The sequence below is a fragment of the Vitis riparia genome, chromosome 4 (assembly GCF_004353265.1).
Source record: "Vitis riparia cultivar Riparia Gloire de Montpellier isolate 1030 chromosome 4, EGFV_Vit.rip_1.0, whole genome shotgun sequence".
NCBI classification, from domain to species: domain Eukaryota; kingdom Viridiplantae; phylum Streptophyta; class Magnoliopsida; order Vitales; family Vitaceae; genus Vitis; species Vitis riparia.
This window is the reverse complement of record NC_048434.1, coordinates 19914174-19930596: the sequence shown is the minus strand read 5'-3', so window position 1 is coordinate 19930596 and position 16423 is coordinate 19914174. Positions and strand designations below refer to the sequence as shown.

At 38.7% G+C, this 16423-nt stretch overlaps 1 protein-coding gene and 1 long non-coding RNA gene across 2 annotated transcripts; one reads left to right on the top strand and one right to left on the bottom strand.

Annotated features, from left to right (window-relative positions):
* The first annotated feature begins 6568 nt into the window (after positions 1-6568).
* On the top strand, positions 6569-9022 carry LOC117912096 (protein SHI RELATED SEQUENCE 1). Its single transcript, XM_034826562.1, has 2 exons — positions 6569-7896; positions 8305-9022. The coding sequence occupies exons 1-2, from the start codon at positions 7257-7259 to the stop codon at positions 8694-8696; spliced, it is 1032 nt and encodes a 343-aa protein (XP_034682453.1). The 5' UTR covers positions 6569-7256; the 3' UTR covers positions 8697-9022.
* Positions 9023-9983: 961 nt separating this feature from the next.
* Positions 9984-16104, bottom strand: LOC117912097. The gene is made up of 3 exons (XR_004650978.1): positions 15084-16104; positions 13300-14259; positions 9984-10252 (listed from the first exon to the last, which is right to left on the bottom strand). It is a non-coding gene; the product is annotated as an uncharacterized LOC117912097 (long non-coding RNA).
* Positions 16105-16423: the final 319 nt, after the last annotated feature.

Genomic DNA, 16423 nt, shown 5'->3' with positions numbered 1-16423 from the left:
TAAATATTTTCCTTCACATTTTTCCTCAAACTTTCTTGGAATCAAACATAATTTTAATATTGTCGAAGCAGCTAACTCAAACTCATCCAATTTATTTGAAGTCAATATTTTTTTCCCTTAATCCCAACACAAATTATAAAATTAAGATGCTTAAAACTCACATAAAATCAAATTGGATTAAGATTAACTTACATTAAAACCGATTCAACATCATACTTGAAAGATTCATAAGATTCATCTTCATTAATAAATCTATTTAAATGCAACTTCATCGTCTAACATAATAACATATGCTTATATTCGTATAAGATCAAATTAGATTTGAATTAAATCACATTAAAGCATTTCAACATCACATTTGAAAAGTTCATAAAATTCATTTTCATTAATAAATTTATTTAAATGCAGCGTCATTATCTAACGTGACAACATTAAATGTTAACCATTTTGGTTTATTTTATTAATTGATTTTTGAGAGGTATTATAATATTACTAAAAAAAAAATAAAATTAAAGAGTCCAAGCTTCTCTTTGTGCCAAAGAGTTGACAACTGAAATTGTCTGATTTGGAAAAAACAAAGGATTGTACTTAGAAAAGGCCAAATCCTACAACGGTAGTATTTCCCACCAAAAATAATCACACTAGGACACTCTAAAGTCCAATTTAGCAGCAATACTATATATATATATATATTTGGAAATATTAAATGGAAAGAGAAAATTTCTTTCATATATAAATGAGGAGAGGAGTGCGGAGTGCGGAGTGAGAGGAGAGAGGGAGGGGATGGATCATGGAAGAGAAGAAATGGGGAAGTAGGGGCATAGAGTACATAGAGTATAGTAGTGAGAGTCTCGTGAGCTTTCTATGGTAAGACACAGTGACAGGTAACGACCACTCTCAATAATAAGCTCTAAAGGAAACCCTATCTATCCCTCTACTCCTCTACTCCTCTACTCCTTCACTCTATTCGCCAGCCCTGCACACCTACGTCCCCCTTCTCCCCCTCACATGCACCCCGCGTGATCATCCCTCCCACCCCCCTCTTCACTTCCCGTCAGCATATATACTCCTTTCATCATATATTGAAAAGAGGGATATATAATTGTGTAGGGGACAGGATGTATTATGTAGTATATAAGTGTGATGTTATATGTCTAAAAGTCGGGACAATGGACCTGGATATTAGCCATCAAAGTCACATAACTCATGAAGAATCGAGGGGAGTCGAATAAGTCGGATGGATTAATCCTTGGAAATTTTGAAAACTTTGGTTGGAATGAAGAGAAGAGAGGGGGGTTTAAATAATTCAAACATGTGGGTGGCCCAGATGATTTGGAGGAGAAGGAATCATTTGGGAGAGGAAAGGGTGCGATAGTGGCAGCATATATGGTGAGCAATGAGCATAATATATGATGAAATAATTATTAAATTAAGGGGGAGTGGCGCAGTGGTGGTAAAAAGTGTGATGTGGCCGTATTACTATTTTGGGCGGTGCATCACTTTCACTATGCCTTCGCAAACCATGGTATTTATGCTCTGCGTGTCCAATCCAGGCAACTTCGAAATGATGGAAATTCCCGGACGGGCACATCCATCCACCTCCTCATCTTCTCACCTTCTCTCTTGTGTTGTGTGTCTCAAGTCTTGTGATGAGTGATGCTTCCATCATTTAATTAATTTATTTATTTTTTGCATTTTTGAGTTTTGTCCAACGCTTTTTATGATGATTGGACCTTCATAAAAATTCTCATCAGTCTAAATCAAACACCCCCCAACACACGGCCGCTTCTATCAAAGTTAAAGTTAAAAAACTAATCATTCTCATTCTGTGTCCTCAAATGATACCATTTCATCTTTTCCACTGTTGCCTCATTTCGATAAGCAAAGTTTTACTATTTCTTTCCTACTTTTACTAGCATCGTTATATCAGTTGGGAGCCCAAAGTTACCCTGTCTCTCTTTGTAGCCTCGCTTTGCCGCATGAGTCATGACTACCTTCTATCTCTAATGTACAGCTAATCACATTTTGTCATGGAATCAAAGCTTTGAAAGAGGAAGTGGTAGAGAAGTAAAAAGTGATCTATTATTATTCATGACTGCAGGCTGTTGTGTATTCATGTTGTAAAAAGCTGAGGCTGTATTTTCTCGCTGTTTGCCACTTGAAACAGTCTTATAATGGCTTCTACTACATATTCACGGGAAGCCTGTGCTCGCCACATCTCGTGTCCCATAGGTGAAGTTGAGAAAGCAGGAAAGTCAAGCAGCAGATGCAATTTGTCATATGCCTGAAGCCATTCAAAACATTTTGTTTGGATTGCAACGATACAATGAAGGATCTCTAATGTCGTTGGAAAAATAGCTCTCTCTCTCTCACTCACACTTTATTCTTGTTATACTTTTGCCTACATCTCCTTGGTGGGTTAGATTGTGAATTGTGATTAGTGATTACTCACCTTTCAATTCAATGTACTGTTCCCTAACCTTAAAAAGGGAAAAAAAAAGCAAAGCATTTAAAGGTACAATACATCTGTGCTTGACATGAGTTTACAAGAAAATCAACCCAATTTTTTGAGCTATATGTCCCCTCTCATTGACCAGTCATCTACACCTTATTCGCAAAATAATGGGGGCAAGTGGATGAGTCTGGTATATGTCAAATTTTGTAGGGTTGTTTACTATAGAGGGAATTGATCAAAGGCCAAGTATACACCATAAATGTCGCGATCAGTGTCGAACTTGCTATTTAAAGGAAACCGTAGAATTGCTATCTTGAGGATTATTGGAGTGGATTTGTTGCTTTAATATCGGTTTCTGTTTGAATGAGTTACGACTAATCAACAAAAGACGTTTTGTAATTTTGTTGAAGTGAAGGGTGAAGCCTGGGGCAGTAGACTCACCCGAAGCAAGGACAGACCAGGGTCACAAATAAGACTTCCCTTAACCTCCTGCGCAAAAGTCAGACAGGGTCTTGGACTCTTTGCATTTCTGTGGTTTACACCTGGGACTCTACACTTTGGTTATCATCTAAAAACCCATAAATCATCATGCCCTTGAATTGCATTAGTGGGGCTTTCTCTAATGTCAGATTTGAATTTTTGACTTTTTCTTTGACAAAATCAAGCATGAGTTTTGAGAAATTTTCATCATGGTCTACGAAAAATTAGTTAATCATTCTTAGATCATTATTGATTAAATAATTAATTTCATCCTACAATTGGGCACAGACACACACCAAATCACCCTATAATGACCAGGATTAGGGAACTGTGAGCAGACCTTCCATTCCCCTAATTCCAAAAGAGAGTGGAGGGGAGGGGGGAAGGTGGGGCCAAAAGCAGAGGCGCATGTGATTTGGTAGGTTGGCCACAAGGGCAGAGATTTGAATGTCATTATTCAGAAATCAGACACAACACAAAATCTCCCTGCTCTGCCCTCTATCCAATTCTAGGAATGTATTCCCCCGGGAGGCAACCAAAATCTTTTGCGCAAATTTCCCACTCCCCCAACACCAACTTCACATTCACATGCCTCTTCCCAGCCCAACTCCCCTCCAGCTAAACATGAATTACCCTGACGCTTACCCTCTCCCTTGACTCGATCAGGATTCAGGAATAATATAAATTAATTTTGAATTCACACGACAGTGGGTCGTGGGAGTGGGTTGGAAACTTGGAAATTTTGGTTAAGCCCAGTTGACAGGACACGTCGAGGCCACACCAGATGAGGAAGAATGTAAATAAAAATAAAAAATAAAAAATTGTTAAGCCAATGAGTTCGTTAACATTGGGATTTGTGGATTTATGGGGTTGCCCTAAATCCCTATTTTATATGCTGCATGCTGCCCACAGTTGAAAAAAAGAGAGACTTGCATTATAATAAACGCGTTTTGCCTCTCTCTCTTTCCATCTGCGTTATCTCTCTGTGGTCAACCCGCTGGAGAGCCAACACTGGGCTCGAGAATGACAGACAGGTACACAATTATTGGGACTCGCACACATCATTCACTCACTCCTCACCTCCTCTCCCAGCCATATCCATCCCCTTCCCCAAAGCGCGTGCCTCTCAGGTCTCAACCTAATTAATCAGCTCCCCCGTCTCTCCACAATCTCCATATTTTCGTTAGCACAGCAACGGGCGTGTTCCTGTGCTTCCCCACTTGGAAACTTCTGATGCACCACCCTCGCCAGAGTCCAGACTTCTCCCTTGGCCACGTGTTTCTCACAAGGTAAGCAACTTGTTTTACTTTTTGAACAAACGTGAGATGTTGGGTAAATCCACAAATTCATGATTAATATTCTACTCTCCGAATTATAACCAAAGTTTTGTCGCACTCGGAAAGAAATCCCCATTTCCAATTTTGGGCCTCCTAAAATCCTTCATAAGATATCTCTATAAATAATATTCATAGGCTTCAAATTTAGAAAATGAAGAGCAAGCAACCACCTTACAACCTAGCGTGCGGGAACTCCAAAGCCATTCCCCTCCCCCCACCCCCACAACGTCGTAGTTTTGTTTCACTTTCATCTTTCAATTTATGGTTAGCTCCACCAACAATAACTTCAAAGGGAAACCTACACGTCCAAAGCCCATACTTAGAGAAAGTACGTAGTGAAATACAAGTGTTCCTTAAAAGACAACATATCAAACACATAGATGATATGATATCTATCCCGACGCTGCCCCCCCTCTTAAACAATCTGCATGGAATCTAACGCTTCTTCCATTTCTTATATATATATATTTAATGCATACGGCATACCTCCCTGTCACCTTTCCTGAAATGAGAATTACAAGAATTTATTTTGGTTGCGTATTATAGAAATAGGGCCAATTCCACGCCATCCGCGTCAAATTTTATGGACTCACGTTCACCTCTTTAGAATTTTCAAATTTTTTTTTTGGGGTTTTGTTAGCCAGCTGTAATCACAAAAGAAAAAGATGGGAAAAAAAAAAGGTTGATAATGACAGGTTAATATTAGGTATTCAGTCCCAATATACATACTCGCTAACATTCAGTGTGAATATGTAATTAGGCTGATAGGCACTAGTTGTGGGGTTTGACGTTTCATACGTTTTACTCATCACCACCCTCATCATTGTCCACTGCAACTCATTCTCTCTCCGTGAAACTTGGGTTTTCCCCTTGTTTCCATTTTTTATTACATTTTAAAATTAAATTAAATTACTCACTTCATAATTTACCTTTTTTTCTTTCTACTAAGTTTATTATTATTATTATTTAATAACATATATGCCACGTGTTATAATTTGGTATAGTTTTCCAGCTCAAGTAGACATATTATGAACTTTATTTAATTATTAATTTTTATGATGGAGAAAAAAAAATTATAGCCCTCTAATGGGGTCTTAGAGAGTAGGGTAGAGGGGGGGAGTACATTGGTGAAACATATAACATACATACGTTGAGATGCTAGCTGACAGTAGTAGATGGGGATAAATTGGTAATTTGAATAGTAAAAGTAATTCCTCCTTTTGCAAACTGACGGAATTGGCAACGACATCAGGATGATGTGCCATGATGTGACTGGCCTCACTTCAACACCATCCAACTCGCTTCACCCCCCACCACCAAAATTAAGAAGGATCAGCCGGAAAATCTCAATTCATGGCTTCGAGTTGTTGTTGTTGTTTTTTTTTTTCTTTTTTGAGTTTGATTACGATACTTAATTGAGTAGAATATTAAAGCAAGTGGCGTTGCGCTCCCTGTATCTAATTTTGACTAAGTTGAAGCATGGGAGGAGTTGCTTCCAAATGATTACTGATTAGAAAGTGAGTTAATTTGACATAAACATGATATAAGCGAATTAGCGAGTCGCAGAGTGTGTGTCATGTGTGGGATTACCAAAACGTACGGCCCATCAAATCCTATCCCTGACCACAGCCACCATATGTACTCTGCTGTTGCAGGCCGCCGGATTTTTTTTTTTTTTGTTATTTATCCTTATTTCTCTGTTATTTATTTACATGTTTGGGTAAGTAAGTGCAGTTAAATGACGAAATTGCCTCCTTGGAAGTGAATTTGGTCAACCCCAAAAGTTGTCATTTCTAAGCGGCTGAAGGTGCACAACATTTAAGAAAAATAACAAAATGGTCCCCAAAAAGTTATTTAATATTAAACCAAATTTGAAAAAACCTTTTTTTTTTTTTTTTTTTTTTTTCTGGATCAATTTAATTAAGACTTCAATAGTACGAGGAGGTGGCGCAGTGTTTCCCTCTACTCCCCCAGGAGGGCAGCCTCCCCCCATAGGTATTGCTTTTCTCTGTCATAGTAATTAATTTAATAAATAAGGATAAAATAAGACCCCAAAAAAAGAGGGTGGAGTTATTTTATAAAGGTGTCTACGTGGTAATACAAGTTTAATTTTTTCCATTTTAACAAGTATATAAAAATAAAAAAGTGGAAAAGGTTGGGGGAGGGATAATTGTATGTAAATGAGGAGGAGGAAATTAGAAATAAAAAAATCAGGATTAAAGGGTAGGGGTCACAAAAAAGTAGCGGGTTTTCCGGTGCAAAGAAACGGAGGAGGCAAAAGCTGGTGCGGTGACACGTGGCCGATGGTAGAGCGTTGGATGAGGTGAGATGTAATGAGCGGTAGATGATTGGGGTTGAGATTGAAGATGGTGAGATCGTGAGATCCACGGGGAAGGCAAAGCAAGAGAGAGAGAGCGAGAGAGCGAGAGAGAGAGAGAAAGAGAGTGAAGAGGTTCTCCCTTCTTGTACAGACACAAGAGTCACTGCTCAGTGGTAAAAGACTGAGAGCAAAGAGAGAGAGTGGAGGGGGCTGTTGGGAAACTTAAATTGGGGTTGCAGAGTTGTTGCTTTAGCCATGGCGGCGTTGCAGAGCTGTAATTCTATGTCTTTAATGCTTACAACACAGAGAAGGAATTGAAGGCAACGCAGTTCAAACAAGTCCGACGTGTGTCCCTAATTCAAAAGCTGCAATAACCCCAACAATAAGCAACTCTCCACTCACACTCTTTTCAGACTTAGAGAGGAGGAGGGTGGTAGACACTCCCACAGCATACACTCGGAAACAACCACAATTTCAGCAACACTGCTTCTCCCTCCCCATACATACCCAGATACGCAAAACTGGAGAACTTATCTAACCCGCATACCCACAGGCAAATCATTCTCCACCCATTTCGTATTTGGGTTTGAATCTTCAAGGCCGGAGCTTCTGCTATGGATTTTCTGTCTCAATTGAGGTTTTGGCCTGGTTTCAAGGTGGAAAAATGGCTGGGTTTTTCCCATTAGGTGGAGGGAGAGGAAGCAACCAAGACAGCAACCCACCAAACGAAATTCCTCCTGAAAGCTGTTTTTTTTACAGGAATGAAGACATCTCCTACAAGGGTTTCGAGCTATGGCAACATCAACCGCAAGAGCAACTCCATCAACGCCACCAACATCATCCACAAGACCTTTATTCATCTGGGCCTAGCTTAGGCGTGGGATCCAGTAGGAGCTCAATAAACTTGTCTGATGATTCTTCGAGATCGGCGTTTCTGATGATGAGACAAGCAGCAGGAGGAGGAGGAACAGGAGCAGGAGGAGGAGGAGGAGGAGGAGGAATGAGTTGCCAAGATTGTGGAAACCAAGCGAAGAAGGATTGCATTCACATGCGGTGCAGGACATGTTGTAAGAGCCGAGGGTTTCAGTGCCCAACCCATATCAAGAGCACTTGGGTTCCTGCTGCTAAAAGGCGAGAGAGGCAACAACATCTCACTGTCATTCAACAACAACAGCAGCAACAGCAGCAACAACACCAACAGCACCAACAACAACTGCAGCTCCGTGGAGAGAATCCCAAAAGGCAGAGAGAGAATCCAAGCTCTTCCGCTCTCGCCTGCACTCGTTTGCCCACCCACACGTCAGGTACTGTTTGTTTTTTAAAACTCAGATACAGACACACTTACAAAGATTGACTCTCTGATTCATTGCATAAAGAATTGAGGGACGCATCTAGAGGAATTCGAGAGAGAAAAAGCTTTCACTAGTACCCACCAACACCATATCAATTGCGTGTGATGAAATCGACCTCCATAGTAACCCCCCATCAGCTTTTCTTTTGCTTTATTCTTTTCTAAATACTGTTATTTAGTATTCCTGACGATTAGATTGACAGGGATGAGACTATTTTACGCTTTCTGTGTATGGATATGTGTGTATGAGCGTGTGCTTACATTTGGGTGGCAGTCTTTTTCTCATATTTAATTCTATTTCTCTTCTCCACGACAATTTTTGTCCAATCTAATCTACTCATTTTTCTTGAGTTATATTTAGGGTTGGAAATAGCAAATTTTCCTTCAGAAGTGAACTCTCCCGCAGTGTTCCGCTGTGTTAGAGTTAGCTCCATTGACGAGACTGACGATCAGTACGCATACCAGACGGCTGTCAACATTGGAGGACATGTGTTCAAGGGAATTCTCTATGATCATGGTCCGGAAGGTCATTACGGTGGAGGCGAGAGTTCCTCCGCCGGTGGCGGAGGACTTCAACAGCTTAATCTCATTACTGGTGCCGCAGCAGCCGCCAGTACCTCCACTGCCACAGCCGCCACCACTGGTAGTGGCAGTGCCGGTGCAGCCGCCGCATTTCTTGATCCTTCTTTATACCCAGCTCCCCTTAACACCTTCATGGCTGGTACGCAATTCTTCCCACACCCAAGACCTTGAACGTACACCACATTCTGCTCTCTTTCTCTCTCTCATTCTTTCTCTCTCTTTCATCAACTTTCACTCTTTTATCTGCAAGGCAATAGTGCGATTTTGTTCTAGTACATTTTTAACACCCACCCATTCAACTAGGAACAAAGAAACAAAAACAAAGAGGAAAAACAAAAATGGAGAACGAGAGGAAGAAATGTGGATGATGTTTGTTTTTGTTCACATTTCAAGGCTTATTTAATTATTATTATTATTATTATTATTATTAACCTTGATTTTTTTTCTTTGTTTATTTGGGTATAAACCAGATGGCATGTAGTGTCTCTTTTGTCGTAGTAGTGTTTGTTTATAGTTTTTCTCTTGTGGGTTTGAATTTGATTACGCTTGCTGGTTGGTTTTGAACTTGGAAGCTGCTTTTTCCCCGTTTACCCGTAACTTTGCCGTTTTGAAATGGGACGAATATCGTTTTCGTCTTTGGTTGGATAAACTACAAACAGAACTCCTTTTCATTTCGGTATGGGCGGTCCAGCCATGCATGAGCATTCAGGTTCAAAAGGTGAAGTGAAACCAGAAAAGAAACGAAAGAAAAAAAAGAAAAAAGAAAAAAAAGAAAGTCTCTCTCTCCCCCTCTCTCAATGCTTATATATTTATTCATATTTTGGTATTATTATATGCAATTTTTTTCCCATCAGTTTCTCAAATGACATGAACAGATGTGACCTTCGTGATAAAACTGGAAATGTTGCATCCATCTGGCCTTTGTTTAATGCACCTCTAAGTCGGTATTGTGTATATCATGCATGTATTTATATATATATATATATACATGTATATCATTAGGCTACGTGTATGTACATGTACATATACATACATAACTAATGTGAGACTTCTTTTTTGCCCTCTGAATGTAAACTTGGTACATGTGGGTGCAACCAAAGCTGTCCTTAGTTTACGAAACTGTCTGACCCATCACCTGTTCTTTCATCTGTGATATATTAATGGACTCCACAGTTATTGATTTCTCACTTCCCAATACAAAAACCTCTTCTGATATGAAAATGAAAATGGTTTCTTGTTTTTCTGTCTTGTTGGAGGTGCTAACATGGCATATTTATATGTTCCCATTATATTAGCTTTTTCTTTTTCCTATGTTTATCAAATGAGACATTTTCTTCAACAAGTAGTAGTAATATATATAGAAAACAGAACCTCTACCTTCAAGGTGAGTTGTTTTTTTCTCTGTTTGAGGAACAAGGGATATGTGACAATTCATGGGTTAGTGGAAGCTAGTAAAAGTTTAAACATAATTGTCAAAATGCATAAAGGAATAAAAGGATAGTTCTGCATGTATATACATACCCCCTTAGAAGAGAAGGAAAACAGAAAGATAATCTTGATATTATCCCACTTAGGATAAATGCTTAGAGCACTGACCTGACTAACAAATTATGCCATTGCATGCTAAAACTACACTGGAATGGAGTAGTCATCTTCTGCAGGCAGCTTCATTCTAGTTCAGAGTATTTTTAGGCAAAGGATCTATCATTAGCAAAGATGCCCAAGGCCTGAGTGGATATGGGAAATGGGAAATGAGAAATAGACTAATAATGAAAAGCAAATGAACTGTATACAGTAGAGGGATACTTAAAAGATGGAATTAAGTTGTATGAACATAAAAATGAAATTAAAAAAGAATAGTTTAATCTTTTACTTGATCTTACAGACACACACATACAATCATTACAGAAATGAAATCATTTAATCATTCCAGAATCATTTAATTATCAGAAACAAATAGCAGTCATACAACAAGCATTAACATTATAATGAAATATTCACTATATTAAGGCAATTCTTCAAAACATAACCAAAGGCCAAACATGTTTGGACTACAAGAGTGTGATTTAACATGTTATTAAACCCTAATTATCCTCATCTGGCCAAACTTCTGTTTTTTGGATTTTAAGTAACTTTAATGTTATGTTAATATAAATGTCAAATTCAATCTGGTCCAGACTCCAGAAGCTAATCTAAATCAACCATTGCCTAAAAAATTAAGAAAGTTATTCAGGAAAGGAGTAAGGCTATTTGAGTCCCAAGCCAATGGAGAAAATATATAGCATACACACTTATTTTGGGTGAAGAATCGAAAACAAATTTCATTAAGCCTGTTAATTGGATAAAGTGTTACATTAGGGTTTGGAAAGTTAATTTTTTTTTTTGATAGGTAATTAGGGTTTGGAAAGCTAATGTACCACCAATTTTTATGTCTTGTTATTATTTTTCCGGACTATAATTCCTATTGTACATAAACAAGGCAAAATTAAATCAAAAGGTATAACATATTTTCTGGAGCAAAGATTTGGAAACAGGTGTTTGTTTAATGAAATGACAATATAGGAAGCATGAGTGATAGAATAAGCAATATGCCCTTGTTCCACATGGAAAAGTGGTCATGGATTTGAAGTATACATTGCATATATGATATTTATGCAAATGCCATGTTGTTTATGACAGGATTGGGATCTTATATTTCTGTCAGTGTGTCACTAGATCACAGGTTTTTTCATCTTACATTATAGAAGGATATAGAGAAGTTCATAGGAAAAGATTTTCATTTTCTAAAAATAATATCGTGGTAAAAAAATTGTAGAAATTGTGTATTTTGCCCTTCAAAACAGGTAAAATGGTTTTGATAATAAGATACACCAAATATCCCAACCAAAAAAGGTGAGCGCAGAAGTTTAAGCACTTGAGAATCAGTAAGCAAGGGAAAAAGAAAGGGAAACGTAGTAAAGCCCACTCCGGAAAGTGTAGAGTTTAAATGTGCAGTATGCTCATTGTTATGATAGTGCTGTGTGCTTAATTCATCATCTTATTTGTCTTGTTGTGATTATGAAATGAAATAACTAATTGATGCAGTATATGTGGACCTAAGAGGCAATTGTTTTGTAGTAATTGGGGAAAAAAAAGTGATGTTACCTGGGTATGAGATGAAAATCAGACCTCCAATATAATTTGCCTGAACCATTCACCATCATTGATCATGTTGTTAGTTAAGTGATATGCATAGAAAGGACCACTTATGAGAGCCATGGAACCTTCTTGTAGAATAGAGCTAAAAGGTGGGAGGATATGATAAATCAAAACAATGTTCAAGTTCATGTTCATGTTCATGTTCATGTTCTTGATCCATATATGTGAATGCACAGTGGCTCAGTGTGGCCATTTCAGTATGTGTTGGGTCTCTGAGAATGGGGAGTCTTAGATGGATATTTAATTCTATACATGTTCCATGTCAGAATAATCTCAGTATTAAATGCTTATATATAGAATTTGACATCCACACAGTAGAACTGTTTCCAACATTCAACCAGTGCAGAGCTAAAATGTTTATTTTCTGGTTTTCTATGCAAAGAATATAGCCCTTTGCCTATGTTGTTTGAAGTTAAATTGTTTTTTTTCTGTGGTTTAGTTGTCACTTGTCAATGCCCCTAATCCATACATAAGGATGCCTCATAAACTCTAATACAAACAATGATTTTGATAATACCTTCATGCCTCACATCCTACATGAGCTGCTAATCTCATTTTGATTCGATGCCATTGCTCAATGAATCAAGTACAATTTTGGATTGTGTTTTCATTTTTTTATTGAGAAACGAAGTGGTTGGTACAAGGTTCCATCTGAATTGTTAGTCAAATGTTTCTCATTCGCTGGCCACAACTGGTTGTTTATCTACTTCACCATTAGCTCCTTTCACTTCTATGCTAGTCATTTCTTGGCCGAGGTTCCTGTTGGCTGGCTAAATGGCCTAGCTGTATTTTAGATCTCTGATGACAGATAAAACACTAATATGCTTCATGGGAAGATTCTTCTAAATCCTTATATCTTGTGTGCATGTTAAAATCTAGAGAAAAGTCTTTCTGCAACAAATTTGGTGGAATTTGTTTCCATCCCATTTGTACAGCTTGAATTATTGGAAGTAAATGTATGGATACATGACCAAGCTGGCAACTATCCGAATTTTGTCTTATATATGTTTCTCTCCGGGGAAAAGCTTTCCATGGTAACAAATGGGACCTGGGGAGAAATGAGATGCGGGGATCATCTCCCTTTCCCGATGCTAGCACTAGTCTATCTTTATCAGAGATGCTGATGATGAAGACAGCCCTATGTCCATATATGCTTTGATAACTTCCACTATCCTAGATTCTCAAATTTCCTCGAGCAATGAATCCAACAGTAAAATGTTCCCTACTTAAACCACCTCTGCAGGCTGCTACTGCTTTCCTACTGAAATTCATTCATTTATTCCTTTCCTTTCTTTTCCAAAATGAACTTCAACTATTAAAGCTAGTTAGCCCAAAGATAATTAAAAATAGATTATTGCTCTTCTTCTTAAGATCTTGTTACTCATTAATTATTGCATTTTTTGTTATAACGTAAAATCCATGTGGATTTTGAAACTCCAGAACATTCAAGCATCTAATATGATGAAATAAGCCTCTGTAATTTGCATATATAGAGAGACTTGATGGTGATTTCATTTAAGTTAAAACATGCAGATACTACCCATTAAAACCAAATTACAGGAGGGCAGATGATCACCTCAAGTTTGTGGCTACCTCCTCTATGACTTGTCGCTTATTGATAAGGGGGCTACATGACCTTACAATTTCGCCAGTATCATGTTCCAATTGTCTTTGCGGCGGACAGCTGAGTCCCAGCTCAAATTCTCTCCCTTGCTCCTCTCTGTGGATTTTCATTAACAAACATAAAGCCCAGATAGATAGGCTATGGAAATTTTAGTAGCGGGAAGAGTATGCATGAAGAGGAACTCACAATTGAGAGAGAGAGAGAGAGCGGTGTGTGGTGGGTGGTGGGGTGTGGGAGGGAGGAGGAGGGAGAGAGAGAGAGAGAGAGACACCAAAATGCAATAATTCAGCATCCCAACTAGATTTCCTTCAAGGTCATGGCAGAGCCAAAGTTTTTGAAAAGACTTGTAGGGTTTGTTATGGCATTAGGGCAGATCATAGGGGGTGTGAAGTTGGGGTAGTAGGGTAAGGCCACACATGTAGGAATCTACTGCACCACAATGTGCATGCAGTTGTAGGCATCATTGATGTGGTGGTCCCAGTCGTGGGCATCCTTCCTAATGGGTTCTTCAGCACAGCTGCGAAGGCCCAATCCCAATATGTTGCTGCTGTGAACCCCTATTTGCTTGTGAGAAAGTTGCAGACCGCCTGTGGAAGCAATTGTGTTTGCCACACCACAAGAACCACCGCTAGCTGGTACTTTGCCGTTCCAGAAAATGGTTTGTCCGCTTCTGTATCAACCAACAAGGCTGCACAGTTTGGTGTTTCATCTGTGACTTGTGATCAACTTCGCCCATTTTGAAAGCCCGATTTGTCTCTTTAATGGCCCAGTTTATTCTTTCAGTTATGGGAGCTCCACCACTACACTTTGTGTCAGTTTCTTTATGGCGTTCTGGTTGAGTTAGGTTAGGTTCTGCTCCTCCTCTCCTTTCTGTTTCCCTTTTAATTACTTTTGCCTCCAAACGCTACCCACCTGTGCAAATATAGGCTTTGTTTTTTAGCAATCATTTCATCTATTTGATCTTCAGAAGCCAGAATAGTCTGACAATTTTCCTTCGGACAAAAAAAAAGGGAAAAAGAAAAGAAGAAATAGCAGTTGAAGCATGTGCTTAAAACCAATTCCACTGATCTTTTTAATTAATTAATTTATTTTTTTATGTGCTTAATTAATAAAATATCCATTTTAACTCATCAAATTGTTCTCAAACCTATTTTCGTGCGAATGTTTTCTTTTTAACGTGAGTGGTTTCCTTTGTACATCAACTACTTTTTCAAATCTGTAACAAGCAAACTTAGCAAAGCAAAAGGAAAGGTATGTGTCTAGGAGTAGAGTTGTTCTTTGTGTTACTTTCGAGAAAAGAAGACGACAATGTCTGTACGCATTAAATTTAGACAATCGGTCAGATCGATCATCTTCTTTATGTTATAAAATATGTGAAAGTTTTATTAGGTTTTACTAGGGATGGATGACAGATTCATCCTTTTAGGAAGGTTCCACCAGCAAAAACAAAATGGGTTATGGCGTCCTAGGTGGAGATTCCAAATTATATTTTTTCTATTTTCATTAGATATAGAATTCTAAGGGGAACAGAAGTTTCAGAATCATTCACATTTCATTTTCACTAGTGTTTAGAACATCTAAACCGCCCATATCCTTACTATGATTTTCTGCACTGATGTCTAGTTCTAATCTATATTCTAGCTATATTCTTCTATACATCATGCCCAGGCTCAGTATATACTAACCTCACTTGATTTCATGGGATATTATAATATTCCTAATGACTCATTACTAACCTCACTTGTTTTGAGGGGAACCCGAATCAAAGCTGGAGGTTGTCCCTGTGGTATAGGTGGTGGGGATATCAGCAGTGGAACCCCCTATGAAGTAGTGATAAAGGTGTAGGAATACTTATGGCTTCCTCCAACCCTTTCACCTCCACGGTCACTGAAGGCCTTGCTTTTGGCTTGTACTGAACACACCATAGAGCTGCCTTTGCCATGTTCTCTACCTTGGATCTGTTCTCCTCAATACCACAAACAACCATAAGTTCATCCATATCATCACTCGCTAATTTATTCCAAACCAATATTAGGAACCACCCTTGACCCTTTTAACATTCACATTAAGGGTTATAGGGAAGGGCAGCTACAGTTCGGATGCGGCATACCCAGGCCAAGCCGAAGTCAGCTACTTTAGGGGTGAAGTTGGAGTCCAAGAGAACGTTTCCGGGCTTTATACCATAGTGGTTCTCTGTTGGCATTTCTTTGTGCAAATACGCAATGGCTTTGGTTGTGCCAACAGAAATCTCGTGAAACTTCCCGAATTCCAACTGGTTTACTTGAAACAGATAGTTGTCAAGCGTGCCATGATCCATATACTCACACCAGAGCTCTCAAATCTGTGGAAGCAGAAGCCATGGATCTGAACCAGGTTGAGATGATGGACACTTCCAATGGTATTCACTTCTGCCATGAAATGTTCCTCGATTCTCATAGCGGATCTCCCTAGCTCTAGGAACCTTTACCGCCACCGGTGTGCCATCAGCAAATCTCCCTTTATAAACTGCCACAAACCCACCTGATCCCAGCAAGTAGCTGAAGTTATTGGTCCTTCCTTTAAGCTGCTTAGAGGAAAACCTAGTGGGCTTCTCTCTTTCAATTTTCCGAAGGGATCTATTCATTGAGTGTCAAAAACTTGGATTCCAGATTAACTCTGGCCCCGCTGAACCAATTATTATAATACATCATGATCAGCACTAAGATGAATACTGCAGATTCAAGAATAAAAATTTAAGAAAAAAAAAAAAAATCTTATGCTTATGGCGGCTAAAGCTGCCGGTTGTCATTAGGAAAGGGTGCATAACAGGACTGTTTTTTTTTTCCCCTCTTTTTTTTCTTTTTTTAGTGAGAAGACAAATGGAAATTTCAATATGTGGTTTGCAATTCTTTAGCATTACCCACCACAAGATCACAAGATCACAAGACTGGTTATAGTTATCCGCTCAGGATGATAAGGAAATGGTTCGTTGAATCTAGCTACATCATGTCCTTGTTGCTTTGAGTCCTGACCTACTTCAAGTGCAGCTAGCTGTAACTTACTAAAGTGACAAAATTCTTGTTAGGTAAATTTTGTA

Coding starts and splice junctions, on each gene's coding strand:
- LOC117912096 (XM_034826562.1), top strand. CDS start 7,257: ATGGCTGGGTTTTTCCCATTAGGTGGAGGGAGAGGAAGCAACCAAGAC. Junction 7,897..8,304: donor TTTGCCCACCCACACGTCAG/GTACTGTTTGTT, acceptor AGTTATATTTAG/GGTTGGAAATAGCAAATTTT.